This window comes from Macrobrachium rosenbergii, chromosome 42, assembly GCF_040412425.1.
Source record: "Macrobrachium rosenbergii isolate ZJJX-2024 chromosome 42, ASM4041242v1, whole genome shotgun sequence".
NCBI classification, from domain to species: Eukaryota; Metazoa; Arthropoda; class Malacostraca; order Decapoda; family Palaemonidae; genus Macrobrachium; species Macrobrachium rosenbergii.
Window position 1 is genome coordinate 17,038,122 of NC_089782.1, and position 21,489 is coordinate 17,059,610.

The window sequence follows — 21,489 nt, forward strand, 5'->3', positions numbered from 1 at the left end:
GCTGGATTCCTTAAGTCTCTTCTCTCCCGGTCCGTTACTCTAAAATTAGAGGTTGAGGAGAGGAGGTAGGTACTATAATAAACTCCCTCTAGAGAGAGAGAGAGAGAGAGAGAGAGAGAGAGAGAGAGAGAGAGAGAGAGAGATGGCATTTTCTTTAGGCCAGTTATTCTATAATTATAGGATGAGGAGGTGGGCACGATAATAAACTCTCTCCTTTTTAAGAAGAAGAAGAAGAAGAAGAAGAAGAAGAAGAAGAAGAAGAAGAAGAAGAGAGAGAGAGAGAGAGAGAGAGAGAGAGAGAGAGAGAGAGAGAGAGAGAGAGAGGCACCGAGCAACGGCGTACAAAAAATCTTTAAAAGTGTAAGTCACGTTGGCTTTCCCTCTTTAAATCAGCCCTGCCCAAAGCCTAGAGAATAGTCTCTTTCTCTCGCTCTCTCTTTCTCTCTCTCTCTCTCTCTCAATCCCAACTCCTTCTTGGCGTCCACAAACACAAACACATACACATGCAAAGACACAAACGGCCATCTGCACTCAGTTCTCGCACTGACACGCAAGTACAAACATGAACTCTAGCAAAAGACGTTGCTAATGCCTTCGTTTTCACAGCACCGCCGAACATTTAAGGTAACCGATAGCAAATGAGAGAGAGAGAGAGAGAGAGAGAGAGAGAGAGAGAGAGAGAGAGAGAGAGAGAGAGAGAACAGATGCGTGACGGTTTCTCTCCTCTCCCCCTTCTTGTACATCCTCCTCCTCCTCCCTCCAACACAGTCACCACCAACACAAGCAGCAGCTCTTCTTCTGCTGCTGCTACTGCTGCTGCTGCTGATGCTTCCCTGCCCGAGTAATACCAACAACTGCTGCGAGTAGCACACTCGACGGAGTTCCAACTACTACTGAGAGAGAGAGAAAGAGAGAGAGAAAGAGAGAGAGAGAGAGAGAGAGAAAGAGAGAGAGAGAGAGAGAGAGAGAGCGAGAGAGGCAACCAGCCACGGCAGCGCAAGCCCTCGAACAAGACTGGGTTGCCAGACACCGCCGGCATATCATTCACTTATTGATGTTTTTCTGGGCCCAGCATGGCTGTGTCTTGTGATCTTTGATATTTAGGGACACAACTACATCTGTCTCCCTCTATTTTTCCCTCGCAAAAGCACGATCGAATCCTTTCCAGGGACACGCACCAATCGAAATGCCAGACATAACAAGGAAAGGCCTGGGGAATGAAGGCTGGGGAAAAGGGGAGATAAACTCTGTACTAGTGTGTGTGTGTGTGTGTGTGTTCGTGTATGTGTGTGTGTGTTTGTGCTGAGAGACAGGAGAGAAACAGAGAGAGAGAGACAGATTGTGTGAATATGCGAGAAAGTTAAAAAGAGAGGGAAAAGGAATTAAGAGATATAAGGAGAGAGAGAGAGAGAGAGAGAGAGAGAGAGAGAGAGAGAGAGAGAGAGAGAGAGTGTAGGGCGGGACCGCAAAGTAATACCAACTCAGCGGGGTCTTGTGTATGAGAGGCGGGGGGGAGGGGGGGAGGGGGAAAGGGAGGTAGGGGAGCACCCAAGTTAGTGTTGGTACTACTGCACTGACACACTCAGCACCGCATACTTGTCTGCCTGTCTGTCTGTCTGTCTGTTTGAATGTCTGCCACCCTGTCTGCCAGTGCGTGTATATTCGTCCACTACGGCAGAGGCTCCATAGCCATGCACGCATGTCTGTCCACCAACACCGCCCCCCCCATCCCTATCCCCCGCCCCACCCCTCCTCCAAGCCCCCTTTCCACGAGCACTTCCCCATAAAATTCACTTATCGCGATCTTGCAAACACACACACACATACAAGTACTCCCTTATACAACACATCCAAGCAACACTGCAGACCGTTCTTATAGCATTTGCGCAAAGTCGGCTGAAAGCAACGACCCTCAGATAACATTTCGACTAATAACTTTCGTCACACTCTCTCTCGCTCTCTCTCTCTCTCTCTCTCTCTAATTGGAATTCTTAACAACATCGTCGCCTCCGTTCTTGTGATCAATATGGTCAACACTCAAAACCGCGATAGTGAAATGTTACGAATGGTGTCCGTAGAGTTCTGTTAATTTGCTTCATTATTTATTTATTATATATATATATATATATATATATATATATATATATATATATATATATATATATATATATATATATATATATATATATATATATATATATATTACGATTATCACAAGGAAAACTCACGGTTGCTGAAGAAGACAAATAAGATCCGTACAATATCTCCCATTTCTAAACTAACAATTATACTTTATAGCTGGCGTGACTCTCGTCATATTAGTAAGAAATCTTCAATGCAATGGCCAGAGATACGTACATAAAAGTTTCAAAAGGGTAAAAAAATGAAACATGTAATCTAATTCGACTTTGTCATTTTACATGAAAATATCTATTCTTTCGATTATTAGCATTATCATTTCTCGATTTCTTTGGTAATTTAGGTGTATTTGAAAACTATGCTTACAAATGAAGGAGAGAAAAGGAGAGGTCCTGAAAGGGTAGTAAGAAGGTTAGGTCCTCCAAAAATCTTGCTTAAAAATCCTTGAGAAAGGGAGAAGAATGTTTTAAATGGGTGCGTTATGCAATGTTTCATCCTCCAAAAATCTTGATTGAAAATCTTTGCAAAAAGGAGAAGAATGTTTTAGACGGGTATGTTATGCAATGTTATATCCTCAAAAAATCTTGCTTGAAAATCCTTGAGAAAGGGAGAAGAATGTTTTAAAAGGGTATGTTATACAATGTTTTATCCTCCAAAACTCTTGCTTGAAAATCCTTGAGAACGGAAGAAGAATGTTTTAAAAAGTATGTTATGCAATGTATCGTCCCCCAAAAATCTTGCTTGAAAATCCCTCAGAAAGGGAGAAGACTGTTTTCAACGGGTACATTATGCAATGTTTTATCCCCCAAAGATCTTGCTTGAAAATCCTTGAGAAAGGGAGAAGAATGTTTTAAAAGGGTACGTTATGCAATGTTTTATGCTCCAAAAATCTTCCTTGAAAATCCTTGAGAAAGGGAAAAGAATGTTTAAAAGGGTACGCTATGCAGTTTTATCCTCCAAAATTCTTGCCTGAAAATCCTTGAGAAAGGAAGAAGAATGCTTTAAAAGGGTATGTTATGCAATGTTCTATCCCCCAAAAATTTTGCTTGACAACCAAACCCTTGAGAAAGGGAGAAGAATGTTTTAAGAGGGTACGTTATGCAATGTTTTATCCTCCAAAAATCTTGCTTAAAAATCCTTGAGAAAGGATGACGAATGTTTTAAAACGGTACGTTATGCAGTGTTTTATCCTCCAAATTCTTGCTTGAAAATCCTTGTGGAGGTTTGGGTGGTTCCTCTTCTCCCACGCCTCCTTCAGGTGATACCAGTAGGGGCCATACGTTATACAATGTTTTAACCCCCAAAATCCTTGATTGAAAATCCTTGAGAAAGGGAGAAGAATGTTTTAAACCGGTTCGTTATGCAATGTTTTATTCTCCAAAAATCTTCTCTGAAAATCCTTGAGAAAGGGAGAAGAATGTTTTAATAGGTTACGTTATGCAATGTTTTATCCTCCAAAATTTTTGCTTGAAAATTCTTGAGAAAGGGAGAAGAATGTTTTAAAAGGGTACGTTATGCAATGTTTTACTCTCCAAAAATCTTGCTTGAAAATCCTTGAGAACGGGAGAAGAATGTTTTAAAAGGGCACATTATGCAATGTTTTATCGCCAAAATTTTTGCTTGAAAATCCTTGGGAAAGGGAGAAGAATGTTTTAAAAGGGTACGTTATGCAATGTTTTATCCTCCAAAAATCTTGCTTGAAAATCCTTGAGAAAGGGGGAAGAATGTTTTAAAAGGTTAGGTTATGCAATGTTTTACCCCCTAAAAATTTTGCTTGAAAATCCTTCAGAAAGGGGGAAGAATGTATTTTAAGGGTACGTTATGCAATGTTTTATCCTCCAAAATTCTTGCTTGAAAATCCTTGAGAAAGGAAGAAGAATGTTTTACACGGGTATTTTATGCAATGGTTTTCATCCAAAAACCTTGATTGAAAATCCTTGAGAAAGAGAGAAGAGTGATTTAAATGGCACCTTATGCTATGTTTTATCCTCCAAAATTCTTGCTTGAAAATCCTTGAGAAATGGAGAAGAATGCTTTAAAAGGGTACGTTAAACAATATTTTATCCCCCAAAAAATTTTGCTTGAAAATCCTTGAGAAAGGGAAAAGAATGCTTTAAAAGAGTTCGTTATGCAATGTTTTATACCCAAAAAATTTTGCTTGAAAATCCTTCAGAAAGGGAGAAGAATATATTTCAAGGGTATGTTATGCAATGTTTTATCCTCCAAAATTCTTGCTAGAAAATCCTTGATAAAGGAAGAAGAATGTTTTAAACGGGTACTTTATGCAATGTTTTATCACCCAAAATTCTTTATTGAAAATCCTTGAGAAAGAGGGAAGAATGTTTTAAAATGGTACATTATGCTATGTTTTATCCTCCAAAATTATTGCTGGAAAATCCTTGAGAAAGGGAGAAGAAAGTTTTAAAAGGGTACGTTATGCAATGTTTTATCCCCAAAACTCTTGCTTGAAAATCCTTGAGAAAGGAAGAAGAATGCTTTAAAAGGGTACATTATGCAATGTTCTATCGCCCAAAAATCTTCCTTGAAAATCCTTGAGAAAGGGAGAAGAGTGTTTTAAAATGGTGTGTTATGCAATATTTTATCCTCCAAAAATCTTGCTTGAAAATCCTTGAGAAAGGGAGAGGAATGTTTTGAAAGGGTGCCTTATGCATTGTTTTATTCTCCAAAATTCTTGCTTGAAAGACCCTGACGAAGGGAGAAGAATTTTTTAAAAGGTTACGTTATGCTATGTTCTATCCCCCAAAAATCCTCCTTGAAAATCCTTGAGAAAGGCAGAAATGTTTTGAAGAGTGTTTTATTCTCCAAAATTCTTGTGTTGAAAGACCCTGACAAAGAATTTTTAAAAGGTTATGCAATGTTTATCCTCTAAAAACCTTGCTTGAAAATCCTTGAGAAAGTGAGAAGAGTGTTTTAAAATGGTGTGTTATGCAATGTTTTATCCTCCAAAAACCTTGCTTGAAAATCCTTGAGAAAGGGAGAAGAACGTTTTAAACGGGTACGTTATGCAATGTTTTATCCTCCAATAATTTTGCCTGAAAATCCCTGAGAAAGGGAGAAGAATGTTTTAAAAGGGTACGTAATGCAATGTTTTATCCCCAAAAAATCTTGATTGAAAATCCTTGAGAAAGTGAGAATGTTTTAACAGGGTACGTTATGCAATGTTTTATCCTCCAAAATTTTTTCATGAAAATCTTTAAGGGAGAAGAATGTTTTAAACGGGTTACGTTATACAATGCTTTTCTGCTCAAAATCGTACTACAGGCCATCCTGAGAGAAAAAGACGAATGTTTTGTCCTCCCGATATAATGCTCCAAAACCCTAGAAAGAAAAGAAGAGGAATGGTTTAAAACCGGTAAAGTAAGCTATGTGTTAACCTCCTAAAGTCAGGGTACGAAAATCAGAGAGAGAGAGAGAGAGAGAGAGAGAGAGAGAGAGAGAGAGAGAGAGAGAGAGAGAGAGAGAGAGAGAGAGAGAGAGAGAGAGAGGCGACGGTTTAGGAACCAGCATGCATAAACAATGTTTTATACTCCCAAAATCATGTGAAAAAGAGAGAGGAATGTATTCCGACGGGAACGTTATGCAATGTCTTACCACCCCAAAAACCATGCCAAGGAACCCCTACAGGGATGGGAGGCGAAAGATCTGAAACCTGTAAAATCTACACTGCTTTGTCCTCACAGAACCATGCTGCAAAACCCATAAAGAGGAAAAACTTTTAAACTGTTTTGTGACTAGTACATATTGCTATGAAACTTGAGAGAAGAAAGTTTGAAAAAAAGTATGTTATGCAATGTTTTGTCTACCCAAAATTGTACCACAAAACCCCCTTGAGAGAAAGAGAGTGGAATGTTTTAAATACGGTCAGTTGCGCAATTTTTTTTATTGCCCTTGCGTCAAGATACGAAACCACTAAAGAGATAGAGAAAAGAATGTTTTGAGACCGGCAAAATGGGGGCCATCATAACCTCAGTTGTTTCGTATGGGAATAATTATATTTTTCTTTAAGAGGATTCTTATCTTTAGATCTCTTTAATACTTAAGTAGTATTTCAAATCTAAACTAAACAAATTTCCTAACAGAGAGAGAGAGAGGCTTTGTGCTCCCGAAATCATGTTATGAAAATTCTACGTAAAGAGAGAAGAATGATTTACAACTGGTGTATGAAGCAATGTTTTCCCCTCAAAAAAAAAAACCATGCTATGAAACTCCCAAGAAAAGAAAAAAGACGAACAAGTTTTGAATCTGGTACGTTATGCAATGTTTTATCCGCACTAAATCATGCTATGATACCCCTTGAGAGATTGAGAAGAATGTCTTATGCCTGATAGATTATCAAGCGATGCTTTTTTCCACCCAAGATCATGCGACTAAACCCCTAACGAGATAGAGACGAATGTTTTGAAGTTGGTCCGTTATTCGATGTTGTATCCTCCCAAATTCAAGCTACGAAACCCCTAGACCGAGAGAATATTTGACACTGGTATGCCGTGCAATGTTTTTTCAGTGCAAAATCGTGCTACGAAACATAGAGAAAGAAAAGAGAGACAAATGTTTTGAAACCAGTATGCAAAGCAAATTTTTTGCCAATCCAACGTAATGCTACGAGAACCCTCGCGAGATAGAGCCAAATGTTTGAAAACCGGTACATTAAGCAATGTTTTATACTCCTAAAAATCATTTCACGAAACCCCTTCAGGAAAACTGATTGAAAGTGACTCGTTATGCTGTTTAGTCCGCTTAAATCATGCTTTGAAATAGGCTTCACACATGCAAATCATTTTAGTTTTCTGTAAAAGAAAATTATTGAGATGGCTTAGTCTGTCCGTCCGCACTTTTTTCTGTCCGCCCTCAGATCTTAAAAATTTTAGAGGGCTGCAAATTGGTATGTTGATCATCCACCGTCCAATCATCAAACACACCAAATTGCAGCCCTCTAGCCTCAGTAGTTTCCATTTTATTCAAGGTTAAAGTTAGCCATGATCGTGCTTCTGGCAGCGAAATAGGATAGGTCACCACTGGGCCGTGATTAAAGTTTAACGGGCCGCGGCTCATACAGCACCATACCGAGGCCACCAAAAGATGGAGCTATTTTCGATGGCCTTGATTACACGCGGTAGAGGCTGTACAGAAAACTCGATTGCGCCGAAGAAACTTCGGCGCATTTTATACTTGTTTTATCCAAATTTAACACTGAGGAGCACAAAGATGAATGTGGATGGCAAGAGTAAGAAAACGCTGAAACAGAGAGTGGCCATTGTCAAAGGAGAGGTTACTAGGGACTGCTTAATGAGTTAATCACAATGCTGGTGAATCATAAGTCTATGCATACGCAAACAAGAAGTCAACAAAATGAAAATGAAAACTGGAGACTGAAAACCAAACTCAAAAAAGAAGTAACGAAAAATCTGAGCGGTCGTGTGGTATACTGATCCGAAATGCAATAAAAAAAAAAAAACTGAGAGCATAGGACAGAAAGATTAACTGATTACTCATTATGTAAATAATACGTGGGTGGCGAGGCATATTACCAAAACAAAAACAAAAAAAATTACAGACACTAAACGAAGAGGTACGAAAATAGAGACTAAACTCAAAGCTTTCTGAAACTGTTAGAATTTACTAATGAATGGAACCATCCTCTTCCTTCTTACGAGTTCACTTTCAAGGATGGAATTTAGAAACTGTTCGAGAGAGACAATCCGTCACAGAAAGTCAGAGAAAGATAACGTCCTACGCCTTTCTTTCATGGTTTGGCAACTTTTCATCCCTCTGCTATGCTTATAATTTTAGAAGCATGTCCACCGTATCTCCGACAAACGGGAACGATTGCAGTTAAGTCATTCCCCCGAGATGCAACTGATTCACTGCGGTCTTCAATGAATCTTTAATCCCAGCTGATCTCAATGTCCTGTATCTTTTCAACGTGACAGAAGGAGTCTCCGACATCTCCATCATCATTATACATCATATTTTTACGCAAAGGCCAACTTAACGAACTGACCCATGCGTTTTGTGGAAAAAGATAAAAGAAAAACAGAACGTTTGGGTAACATCGATTTCGTAAAAGGCCCACAGCCGAAAGCATGTGACATTATAAGAATCGGGAAATATAAAATGGACAGAATTCCAACATCACGTGGTAGCATGAAATAAGCAATGAATGAACACGTGGTAGTATGAAATAAGCAATGAATGAACACGTGGTAGTATGAAATAAGCAATGAATGAACACGTGGTAGTATGAAATAAGCAATGAATGAACACGTGGTAGTATGAAATAAGCAATGAATGAACACGTGGTAGTATGAAAATAAGCAATGAATGAACACGTGGTAGAATGAAATAAGCAATGAATGAACCTAACACCTGTGGGATTGCTAATCTCCACAAAAAAAACTGTAACTATGTACTTCTTATCCATGAATCTCTGCATGCTGACATCATTTTAAAACTGCGTTTAAATTGTAATAAAACCTTAGGCATACTGCACACCCTTTGGGTAATTAAATATAAATATACAGTAAACATTTTACAAAGAAACCAAGAAATCAATAATGTTCAACAAAATGTCAGAATTTAAACACCTACTCTCTTTCGGAGTTCCGTCTACTATAAGGCTACCACATATGGCAACACCTACCTAAGGCAATCCAAAAGGACAATACATCAATTCCATGGAAGCTTGAAAAGTATGGCTTGCCAAAAATACAGACATACCCATACTGCTGAGTTTTTAGAAATGGAAAATTACCTTATCATGGGGGGCGGGGTGGCAAAACTTATCATAGAAGCGTCTGAAATACTTTTGCTTTTCACAAGCTTCAGGAAGTTTTACAAGTAATTTTCATCAATGAATATTCAGCATTTCTAAAACATTTTCTAGTAATTTTGATAATTTCTACTGTATTTGTTTTGGGCGTTTTTGATTAATGTAATCTTCAGAAATTCTGGTTACTTTCGGCTTACAGTATTTTTTCTCTCTCTTCAATCTGTGCTTTTGCCTCTAACTTTATCCTGTATAGATATACAAAATTTCTATGGATTACGATTAATTCCCTTATTTCAATCTAAAAACAATACATTTTATTGCCTTTATAAATTATATAACGAAATAAAACAATGAAGCGTAAACCCTTGTGTTTGGAGCTCTAAGCTCCACTGATCCAAGTCACTCGTCATCTTTGTTATTATGTTGATGACGATTATCACAGCTGAACTGGTACTTCTTCTCTCCTTTCCAGCTCCTTCATCGCCCTCATAAGCACTCATCTCTTACGCAAAAGAAAAAGGTACTTACCTCCCCAAGGAAATCATTGGCACCATATCTGTCGTAGTCCCAAACGGTTATCTCAAGGGACCTCGACTTGAGCTCAGCCCTGCGCAGCGGACAGTAAACGAACGTCTGATTCCACCTTGGATCCAGGCTGTTGCCAATAGCTTTCGTTCGTCGTTTGGATTTTTCACTGGGGAGAAAGAAGAAAAAGAGATGCGTTTTGAGAACGCGACACATTAGACGAAAGACGAAACACTGATCAAACACCTTATAGAATGTGCTTCATAAAAAAAAAGAATACATTCAGAAACAGAAGCAATTATTCCTCTTACCCCTTTCCTTGGAACCTTTACCTCATCCACACTTATTTTACACCTTTACACACTGGTCAGTCACACTTTCACCGTTATTCTATATGAATCTATCACTATATATATATATATATATATATAAACATATATATATATATATATATATATATATATATATATATATACTGTTACCATATATATTTATATAAATATATATATATTATTAGATATATTGTTATATATATATATATATATATATTATAAATATTATATATATACATATATAAAAATTTATAATATAATATTTATATTAATAAAATTAATCTTAAAGATCCATACTAAAAAATTTTATTCTGATTTAATAATATAAAAATAACAATATTTCTATTAATAAAATTAATGATAATAGAAAAATTTTTAGAAAAAAGCTATAAAATTTGATAATAGAATTTATAGAAAAAAATATGTATTCCTATGGTGCTCATTATAGCCCTAACACTGACAATTCACACTGACATTCTTATGAATCTAAATTTGAACATATTGATACCTTAGAAGCTAAACTTAGATATAATATGCCCACTTGAAGTTTCCCGTGCTAATAATGACCATTATAAAACAAGATTCCTCTAGATAATGACATCAGAATTATTAATAATAAATTTCTCACTAAAATTTACCAAAAAAGATGAGATTTTAGTTTTGAAATACGAGGACTGCAAATATTTCCATGGTTGGTGGAGACTTTATCTTTAAAATTGTAAATTTTTGTTAATGAGCTAACTGATAACTTTGAAGGTCAGAAGTCCCGTATCATCCATACGTATAATTTATACTATAAGTTAGGTTCTTTTATTCTTGTTCCATTACGTAGGTTTGCACTTACACAAATATGAATGTTTATTTTTAATAACCACCTTAACTATTATATATATATATATATATATATATATATATATATATATATATATATATATATATATATATATATATATATATATATATATATATATATATATATATGAAAAATTCTTTTAATTTTGTGTAATTCTGGTATTATATTTTGTATATATAATAGTTTTGTATTCGTGTAATCATTTTTTTGTTACAGATGCTGTAGCAGTTATGGACTTCCTTGGTGTTAATCTTACCCAAAGTATTAAAAGTGAACCTGTTGTACTGCACATTTACGCTGTACATCACTGACATTACTTTTACTTTTTTTACTTTTTCTGCCATTTGTATTTTTTTGCTATTAATCATTTCTCTACAAAACGTGCAAGATAAAGATAAACACGATGTATGCAGCAGTGATGGTTATATATGCATTAAAACCTGCTTTAAACTACCTGGTCTAAAGTCCAGATCTACAAACATCTATTATATTTAGCTTGGGAATTTTTGTATTTTTTTTCTTTACTGATATTGTGTTCTTATTTTGTTTGATTAAATTGTTACCTTATCACTTGTATTTTCACTGTTCTTCTTAGTAACTAACTATCTATTTATATACATACATACATACATACATACATACATACATATATATATATATATATATATATATATATATATATATATATATATATATATATATATATATATATACAACACACATATATATATGATATACATACATATCTACATACACATACACACACATATATACTGTGTATATATATATACATGTATATATATGTTGTGTGCGCGTGTGTCGGATACATACTTATTCATAAATATTCATACACAAAGATTAGCAATGCTATAAATCAGTGCTGTATAAAATGGCTTTTAAATAATGAAGAAAACCTCTACCAGACATATTTCAGAGTCTCTCTCTCTCTCTCTCTCTCTCTCTCTCTCTCTCTCTCTCTCTCTCTCTCTCTCTCTCTCCTCTCCACCTTCTATCTGGTAACAGGAACATTTTGGCGTAAGGATTGCGGGGTTGTCCGGTCGCCCGAGGAGGTAAATCCACAGCACTCATTATGGTAACAACCAGCTGCTGATTCGCTGGATCGAACCACAGCTTCAGCTGCGAAATGAAGAGGAAAGAAACTGGATTAGGCTGTAAACTGAACATGGGTTAAAAGACACAGTTCTAGGAGAGTCGATGACACTCTCTCAAAGACTATAAGAGGTTCATGGTAATGGGTGCCACGTGTTAGACTGTTCCAAAACTAACCCAGTTCCAGATATATCCTTATTATCTGGAGCTGCGCATATTAAAATCGGAATATTTCAAATCTTTTCTCCCTCAGATTATAAATTCTCAGATTCATTTCCTAACTCCTACTCATTTATGACTCAGCACTGCCCTCTTCACTCCATCGCAGAATACAAGGATTCCTAAATTCCATTTTCAGATCCTTTCCATTTACCACTGTTCCTTACCTTTTCATCACAGAGCGGAATACAAACGATCTTCATATTCAGTTTCTAAATCCTAACCACATATGGTTCTTCATTAGCCTCTTTATTCCACCACCAAATATAAGCGGTCTTCAGATTTGATTTCTAAATCTCAGCCATTTATGACTTTTTTTTCCAATTCCATCTTTACTCCATAACAATGTTGAAAAGTTCTTCAGATTCAACTTCTAAACCCTAGCCACTTGTCTCTTCATTAACCCTTTTTTTTCTATCTAATGTTGTCATTCCTATCCATTTATAATAATTCGCCTTTACTCTCTTTTAAATAATGCATCCATACTTCCAATAATAATCAGGGAAACGTTTTTTATTTAGAATCTCGTATTCTCAAGAACTATTTAGAGTATTATTTAATCTTACAGATTACACATCTCACGTAAACATACAAGAGCACCATTTTATATCTGAATTAATTTTCTAGTTCCCTTCTGTATATTATAAAGTACAGAATTAACTTTATCAAAAAAAGAGCTTGAAACTGAAGATAAAATTGACACTCTCCAACACGATAATATTGCTTTCTCATAATGTCTAAGTCTACCGATTCCTTGGCGATTTCATAATCACTGGATGCGAGGCCTTTTCTCCCTTTCTGGTTAAAAACCAATGGCTGTTTAGGAGTAATTTCTATTTTAAAGCCGTTATTAGGGAGTTAATTATTCATTTTCGGTTATTGTTGAAATTTTTCTAACTGTAATCTGACCTTTGCTGAGGAAACAGGTTTTCCACTTTATTTTCACATCAGTTTGACTTACAGTCTGCAGTTAGGACTATGCAATGCTTTCTAAAGTACATATTTTTCTTCTTACTACAAACAAATATATTCAGTGCAGCAAGTACCAAATTAAGTTTCATAGGAAATGGTATTTCTGGAAAAGGTATATTTCTGTTCCATTCTGATATCAATCTAACAATCTCAGTGTCTTTATTTCTCATTTTCTCCGTCCTAGACCTTTCTCTGTCTAGACCTCTCTTGGTTTTCCCAATAAACCAATATGTCAATAAGGTAATCAATCATTTCTGAATGGTAACTTCTGGCTTTTGTATCTGTGTACGAATGATATTGTTACAAGATGCCTGAAGGACGCTTTTCTCTAACTACCGTACATGCACTGGCAAGGCATATAATATATCCTCGAAGAAAACCTGCACTTACGGAAGCACTTAGGACGTCTCTTCGTTCATTAAACTGAAAGAGTTCGAACATCCACTTCCAAATATTTACAAAGCTATTATCAACATCTCATTAGGAAACTAGATGAACTGATTTATCTTTCAATAAAGTTGTCATAACTCAGATTTAAAAATACGTTTTGCCCGAATCAGGGACCTGTAGATAGTGCATACAGGCGGAAAAAATCATAATGAAAAGATATCTGGAATCAGATTTTCTCCACATTTTATACAGAAACAGTCCAAAACTACATTAATTTTATACCTGTGATTTCGCGTAACTCTCTACATGCGATATAATCAGTTCCCCAATCCTTCTTAATGTATAGAGATATTTTTAGATTTGGTTCGTGTGATATTTTATATCTTACGCTTCTCTAACCCAGTGGTTCTTAACCTTTTTATTACCGCGCTCCCTCTAAGAGTTGGTCCTTCCCTTCACGCCCCCCCACCTTGCATCTATGAGTAAAATTCCCTCTCAGATTTAAAGGAAAATAAAAAAAAAGAGAAAGAGAAGGGGGTTTCGAGGGATAAGGAGGGAGGTAAATAATTACAAAACACGGTAAGCTAACCCCAACGAGTCTACGTAACCAGAGTAGTAGACTGTAGGAAACTAACGTTATAAGGCGATACTTTTGCATTTTTTCACAAACTACTGAATATTAGTTCCTCACTCTTGTTAAGAGAATAACGAATATAATTCGAGAATGCTTAATGTTTCCCTAGGGCTCGCACCTCCCCTGGAAATTGCTGACGCCCCTCAGGGTGAGAACCACTGCTCTAACCAATGAGTTTTCAATCATTAGTAGATATTTTCTCTCTCTGGACTTCCGAAACCTCCCAGTGACGTCATTCATATATGAAAGAAAACCCATTACAGTCTGCCTCATTCTTTCCAACAGTGGTTATTTTCAGAAGGCACATGAGTGTTCAAATGTTCTATAACTTTATACCTTGATTTCTTCTATATGGAGCTGCTTATATAATTCTATGTCATTATTGTTATTATTAGTAGTAGTAGTAGTAGTAGTAGTAGTAGTAGTATTAGTAGTAGACACATCTGTACAAGCGCTACTACAACTAGAAGTAGCAACAGCTATGCTGTGGTGTTTATCACTGATGTTATCCATAAAGTGGGTACATTAAAGGATACGTCAAGAGGCCATTAACTTTACCACCAAAACACACAATGGAACAGTGCAGTCCTATGTGGGAAAAAAATTAGGCAAAGGAGAAATAAGGCTAAAATAAAAAAAAAATATGAAAAACATACAAATAACTACACTAAACAGTGCAACAGAGTATTAAAAACCAGAGCATTAAAAACCCTTTATCAACTAATCTCAAATCCTTCTCTGAAGGACATGAACAATAATTTTCGATCTTTGCCTCCGAAATGAAGGTGAATGTTTCTTATGAACAATATTTCCTACACAAGCTCCGAAGTATGAATCTCTCGAGAAATACCATTCCACGCAAATAACCATTCATAAATTCTAATCCAGCTTATTTCAATCAGTTTCCTGGCAACATGTTTTGACTCAGTCACCAAGTAACTTCACTCTCGAGTCGTCTTAGTATTCATCTTTTAGATAACTGCGACATTCAATTAAAATAAAACACATGAATATACATTTACAATGATTTCATCCAGAATTTTTTCCTCATGGAAGGGGACTTCTCGGAGAAGAAATTGAACACCTTTATCGAACCCACAGTTATGAAAAAGAAATGAATAAGAAATAGGTGAGATAAATGGGGGTATTTTATCCTCCACGAAGACAGGCCACATTTATGAAAAAGGTAAAATTATAAATAACGAGAAATACAGTAGTGAGAGAACTCAGGCTAAAACAGGAATGGCTGGACTTTTTACTGTAAATCTGGAAGGACATTGGTGGGTTTCATGTTCTCGGGGTAGGTTCAAGCCCCACGCAAGGCTTGGTAAATTTCATTGAGAACACGACCTTACCACCCCTGTTAGTAAGGATTAGGGGGTTTGGGCTGCCCCATAGCTCTACTAGCTGAGTCACTACTAGCCACTGCCTGGTTCCCCCTGGTCCTAGCTTGGGTGGCGAGGGGGCATGGGCACTGATCATATGTGAATAAGATTTGCCTTTTGAACATTGCTCCTTTCCTTTAGCGTTCATATGCGACCGTTCCTATTAAAAGAAATATTATTTCCTGCAGACTGCACTGCAAGAACACACTAAAAGTGCTTGATAAGAAAAGTTAGATTGAATACACTTCGAAAGGCTAGGGAAGATCAGGAGGATTAAAGAAACCGTTCCTTTTTTATGGGGGGAGGGGGGTACAAGTCAGACTTGCGACTACTGCCAAATGAAGAAGCGGGGTTGGGATTAACACATCACGAGAATTAAGGGAATAGACATCTAAGAGCTGGTGTCCAATCACTCCCAAACCTCTTGAGATTTTGACTAGTAATGGGATCTGGACCAAGTATTATGTTCTTTAAAGCTCTGAGGAATCATTAGGTCGTATGCTCAGAAGAGGCACGACTCTTGGAAAAAAAAAGATTATCTGAGAAAATAGAGCTGAAGAGAGGGAGAGCATCATTACTGAGCTCTGAAATGTTTATTGTTTGTAGGGACTTGAAATTTCTTTACGAGGGAACAGATTCTCCTTCAGTTTTCGTCATAAGAATGGAATATAGAGTTTAGGCCAAAGGCCAAGCAGTGGGACCTATGAGGTCATTCAGCGCTGGAGAGGAAATTGAGAGTAGGTAGGTTTTAAAGGAGTAATTGGAGGAAAACCTAGCAGTTACACTTTGAAATAATTGTTAGGAGAGGCTGGATAGCAAAATGGAAGAAAAGTAATATGAAAGGAAGTACAGTAAAAGGAATGAAAGGGGTTGCAACTCGGGACCGACCGGACTCTGCAAAGAACCTTTAGTAATGCCTACAGTGCATCCCGTGAGGTGCACTGACGGCACTAACCCCCTACGGGGAATTTTCATAGTCGAAAACAAATGGAAAACAGCAAAACTAAGGAACTGAAGTGACCGATATCCCTTCTCCCTGGACTAGTTATTCAAAGTGCCAAGATTTATTCTGAAACAAATTTTTACTTGAGGTTATTTGCGGCGTGCCTTCGTCCCCTAGCTGCAACCCCTTTCGTTTCTTTTACTGCACCTCCTCTCATATTCTCTTCCTTCCATCTTACTTTCCACCCTCTCCTAACAATCGACTCAGTGCAACTGCGAGGTTTTCCTCCTGTTGCACCTTTCAAACCTTATGCTGTCAATTTCCGTTTCAGCGCTGAATGACCTCATAGGTCCCAGTGCTTGGCCTTTGGCCTAAATTCCATATTCAATTCAGGGTGCTCCTTAAGTACTGTAGCAGGGGAAATATGTTGGGATAACGTGAAGATACAGGTATAAAAGAACCCGGGAAATGACTTGCGAAAAAGTTGAAAAGACTACAGTTAAATAGTCATTTACTAGAACTGACTTTTTATTCGTGATTATCTGGTGTTTATATTTATTATTCGATAACTGACTCGAGTTTTAACTATATAGAAAGTGTGAGCACCCTCTTACTCGTATCTATCACTGCATGGAACACAGACCATTGAAATCAAAATAAACACAACTCATTACTCTTCGTACGGTGAGGAGATAACACTTGCTCATGGAATAAAGAAAGGTTGCTGGGAGCAACAGTAAAAAATAAACGATGGAAGTAAGAACTAGCAAGGAAATTTTAGCAAATTAGCAACATGCAGATATTCGAAGCCAAAACCCCAGGTAATGAAGCAATGACTTTGCAATGAGATTTGGCACCCAAAACTACCATGAGGAGCTATGATTTTTAATATGATTTGACATCCATACCTCTGGCCAATGGGGCTATAACTAGCTAAAGCAACAATGATTTTGCTAGGAGATTTTTAATTCGAAAAATCCCCCTAAAGGACCGATGAATTTGCAATCATATTTCATATCCGAACCGCTAGCTAAAGAAGCAATGATTTTGCGATGAGATTTTTTATCAAAAAACCTTGCTAAAAAACAGCGATGATTTAGCCGTGCGATTTCTTAGCCAAAAACCTGGCTTAATGAACCGTGATTCTGCAATGAAAATGGAATTAAAGAGGAAATGATTTTGTAATGAGATTTAATATCCAAGCCTCTAACTGAAGGAACGATATTCAAAATTCTTGACAAAGAAGCGATACTTTTGAACTGATATTGGAATTTTATTGTATTTGAACTTGTGACAGCTAAACGCGGAGTTCACTGCCAAGAGCCAAACATTCTTACATATATATATATATATATATATATATATATATATATATATATATATATATATATATATATATATATATATATATATATATATATATATATATATATATATATATATATATATATATATATATTATATATATATATATATAATATATATATTATATATATAAATATATATATACTTATATATATATGATTACACAATGCGTTTTATTATTATTTCTGTTTATTTCTCCGTTCGCTACTTTATCCTTTCTCCATTCGCCAACGACGGCTCTATTCTGAAGAAGAGCACTGAGCGAGTTAATGGTCTCTTTTCCATATTCCACATTTTGAATCTTAACAAATAAAGAGATGCTTATTTATTCTTACGTATTCAGAACATTTGCATATAAGGCTAACGAAGTCCATACACCGACTACTGTACTACTGTTGCACACAAATAGCGACTAAAACTTTACGAGCATCCGTAAGAGGTCTTACTCCTACAGAGAGCTTCATCTCAGCACGTACCTGCAGCTTCCCGGTGACGGAAGGGGAATGCGTCCGCATCTGGTAGGTCTCCGGAGACCCAGGTGACGTGATGGTGACGCTCGGCCGACGATCCCGACCGGGTTCGGACAACTTCCTCGGATCGTAATTTCCATCGCCCCCGCCTGTGCGAGAAGGGGCAGAGATGAAGGTCTGGCCACATTCTGCAGGGATGTGACTCTAAAGACTGTTGAGATTCAAGGGCAGACTGCACCGAGATGTTAGTGAGACATGTTGTGTTCAAAAGGATGGGGAAAGTGGACTGAGATCTCACAAGATTGTGATGGTCTGAACGTGTGAAGAAAATGGGAGAGAAATCAAAGTAAAGAGGATTAGATGAGGAATGGAACCATGTGAGATTTTCAGGCTGAAAGTGCACAGGAAAGAGGAGAGTGGGTACAACTCATTTCACGTATAACCTCTAAAAAAAGGGGGGGGGGGGAATCTTACAAATGATGTTGATAATGATGATGATGGCCTAATGCTCAAGAAGGAGATATTTGAATAATAACTCTCAACAAAATAACCTGGCACTTAATGAGTGGGAAAAAAAATCTCAAATCGACTACATGACATAAATAAAATATTAAAGAAATAATGTCTCCTATTTTTGGAGAAAAAAATTGTTTAATAATCGCTAGATAAAATGTCCTTTTCAAATTTATTCTTGAATAGCAATTAGAAAATAGATAAAGAATACAGATAAGGAGAATACAATAAAAAGGTAATGCATATTAATTTTTAAAAAATGCCTCTCCTCAAAAGAGACTGAGAAGCAGGATCAACTAATTGTTTCGAAATACGCTTTCAAAACTGAACTTTAAAAAAAAAAAAAGATAACCACAGCAAGGGGCGCTCGGGACCTATACAATCATGAGTATATAAGGCAAAAGAATAAAATATAAATGTCTTTATTAACTTTGTTACTCACGGACTGTCATTGAAGTATGACATATGGGAGCATAATCTGATGGCATTTCAGGAACAGCTCAAATAAAGAAAACAAAAGAAAAACAAGAAACGGTGAATTTTATATGTAGACAGATATATATATATATATATATATATATATATATATATATATATATATATATATATATATATATAAAATAAGAAGGCCCATATTTAATTCCTAAATATGACTGGAAATTGTATATATACAAAAACATGAAGGTGTGTACATGATGAATTAATCTAGTATTGGCCTCGCAGCGTTTCTTGGGTCATCTTCTTCAAAAGGGTGCGACATTTTAGATAGCAGATTCCAGCATCTTTCTTTTGTAATGCCTAAAAGATAGCTGTCCGTACAAAAGAAAGATGCTGAATAATCAATCAAACCAACAATAAACCTGTCAATTTGGAAATCGGACGCCATTGACACCTTAATCCTCGCACCCATTTTGAAGAAGATGACCCAAGAAACGCGACCGCCAGATATCGCCAAAATTGAGGCCAAAACCACTAGGTTAAAAAACGCCATCCTTAACATCGGAGTAAGGCCACACCTTCATGATATACCATTGAAACCTTAAAACCACAGAAACAAGTGCCCAAATTTCAACAGCCAAATTGTTTTATGGGCCTTCTTATTTTCACAAAAGACTAAATTGTAAGTAGTCGATGAATTAATCTAGTATTGGACAGACATTTTAGAAATAATGTAGATATAAAATCAAGGGTTAAAGATCGAAATTCTGTACAATTTTAGTATCGCAACTGTCAAGAATCGAAAGGATTCCAAAACATTTCCACAGCCATAAATTATGCTCTGAGGATGAGTGATGACACAAGAGATAACCGGAATCGTTAAGAGAGAGAGAGAGAGAGAGAGAGAGAGAGAGAGAGAGAGAGAGAGAGAGAGAGAGAGAGAGGGGGGAGGTTGTTACATCTCATAAGAAATCTTTTAGTAACGCTTTAAAATACTGAAAAAGTTGCATGCCTTTTTTTATTTAATTAAATCAAATCTTTTCCATGGTGTCTTTTCTTCCTATTTTGCAGAAAAGACAGAGGTCGATTGCCAACTAGCCTTCTTTTCTGGCCTTTCTTATCTTGAAATTACTGAAATATATCAGAGCATGTTTTCATAAACAGCTGTAAACCTAGTAAATATTCACTAATAAATATTTCCAGTTTTAAATAAAAGAAAATCACTTGAAACACTCCAGATTTTCTTTACATGAAAAGGTTAAAGACATTAGCTATGAGTATTCAAACCAAGACAGTTCTACCAAATACATTTCTTGCTAAGTGAAAGAAAGTCATTTTACATTCATCCCGGACAGTCCACCGAGCGCAAACCTCATGACGTCAAGCTCGCCCTAAATAGTCCAAAATATTTCTTGTCATAAATACGCCCCATTAACGGGGTTTTAAAGACACGCCGTACTGACGCGAATAGCCTGCTCATGCATGTAAATAGACAGGTGGGTAATAATCTTTAGTGCCAGTCTCCTCGCGAATATCTGTCATCATTTCATTTTCGGTGTTGGCTGCGCTGTACCTTTTGTAAAAGTCTCGTCTCATGTCAGTAGATTACTGAAGGCCATTCTAATTGTTATCATACTTCTACGAACAATTTTTAACTATCTTTTATACTTCGACCCCTGACGAAAGAAAGTGGAAAGAGAGACGTCTCATGTAAAAAAAATTAATTCAACGATCTTCCTAGTCTATGCATACACCACTGAGGATAGAGGGTATGTGTGATTGGTCGTTTAATCTCTCACTCTTTCAAAAGTGTCCCAAACAATGCAAAGTTAAGTCTGTCCCTCTGGTTAAGATTTGCATTTTGTAATTTAGAGTATTCCATTCCAAATATGGTCTTCTTAACATTACATTGCCCAGTTCTTAGATGTTTCCTTTTGGACAGTTGAACTTTGGTAAACCTCTTTGCAAAACGACCTCTCCTCTCTCTCTCTCTCTCTCTCTCTCTCTCTCTCTCTCTCTCTCTCTCTCTCTCTCTCCTTTTGCACGAAGGAATGGAATAAACATCACCATCTAATGGAAACTACTTTCTAGTTAATATCTTCATTTCTAGAAAGATCTTTCAGTCAACTCAGACTGACCTAAGCTAGTATTAATTATCAATGCTTCTGACGGAGACTTAGACTAATGTTCTATTTCTTTCTGTTCTTTTGTATTAGTTCGTTCTTCGCTGACACTTAACTCTTGGATTTCTGGGTCATTATGTATTGACGGTTACTACTGACTGCACAAAATTTTTTTCCAAATCTTCGGTTATTTTTTTCTTTTAATATTACTATTGCTAGCTTCTGTTTTCTTTTTTCATAACATGAGATTATGGGAAGCCAAATAAAAAAGTATGACTCTCACTCATA

General features: G+C 36.5%; 1 protein-coding gene across 1 annotated transcript in view; it reads right to left on the bottom strand.

The window, feature by feature from the left end:
• Window positions 1-21,489, bottom strand: part of LOC136828003 (uncharacterized) — a 244,466-nt gene that overhangs the window by 94,999 nt on the left and 127,978 nt on the right. The window contains 3 exon segments of the mRNA XM_067085615.1: window positions 9,458-9,623; window positions 11,646-11,776; window positions 18,134-18,276. Coding sequence (XP_066941716.1) covers window positions 9,458-9,623; window positions 11,646-11,776; window positions 18,134-18,276 — 440 coding nt within the window.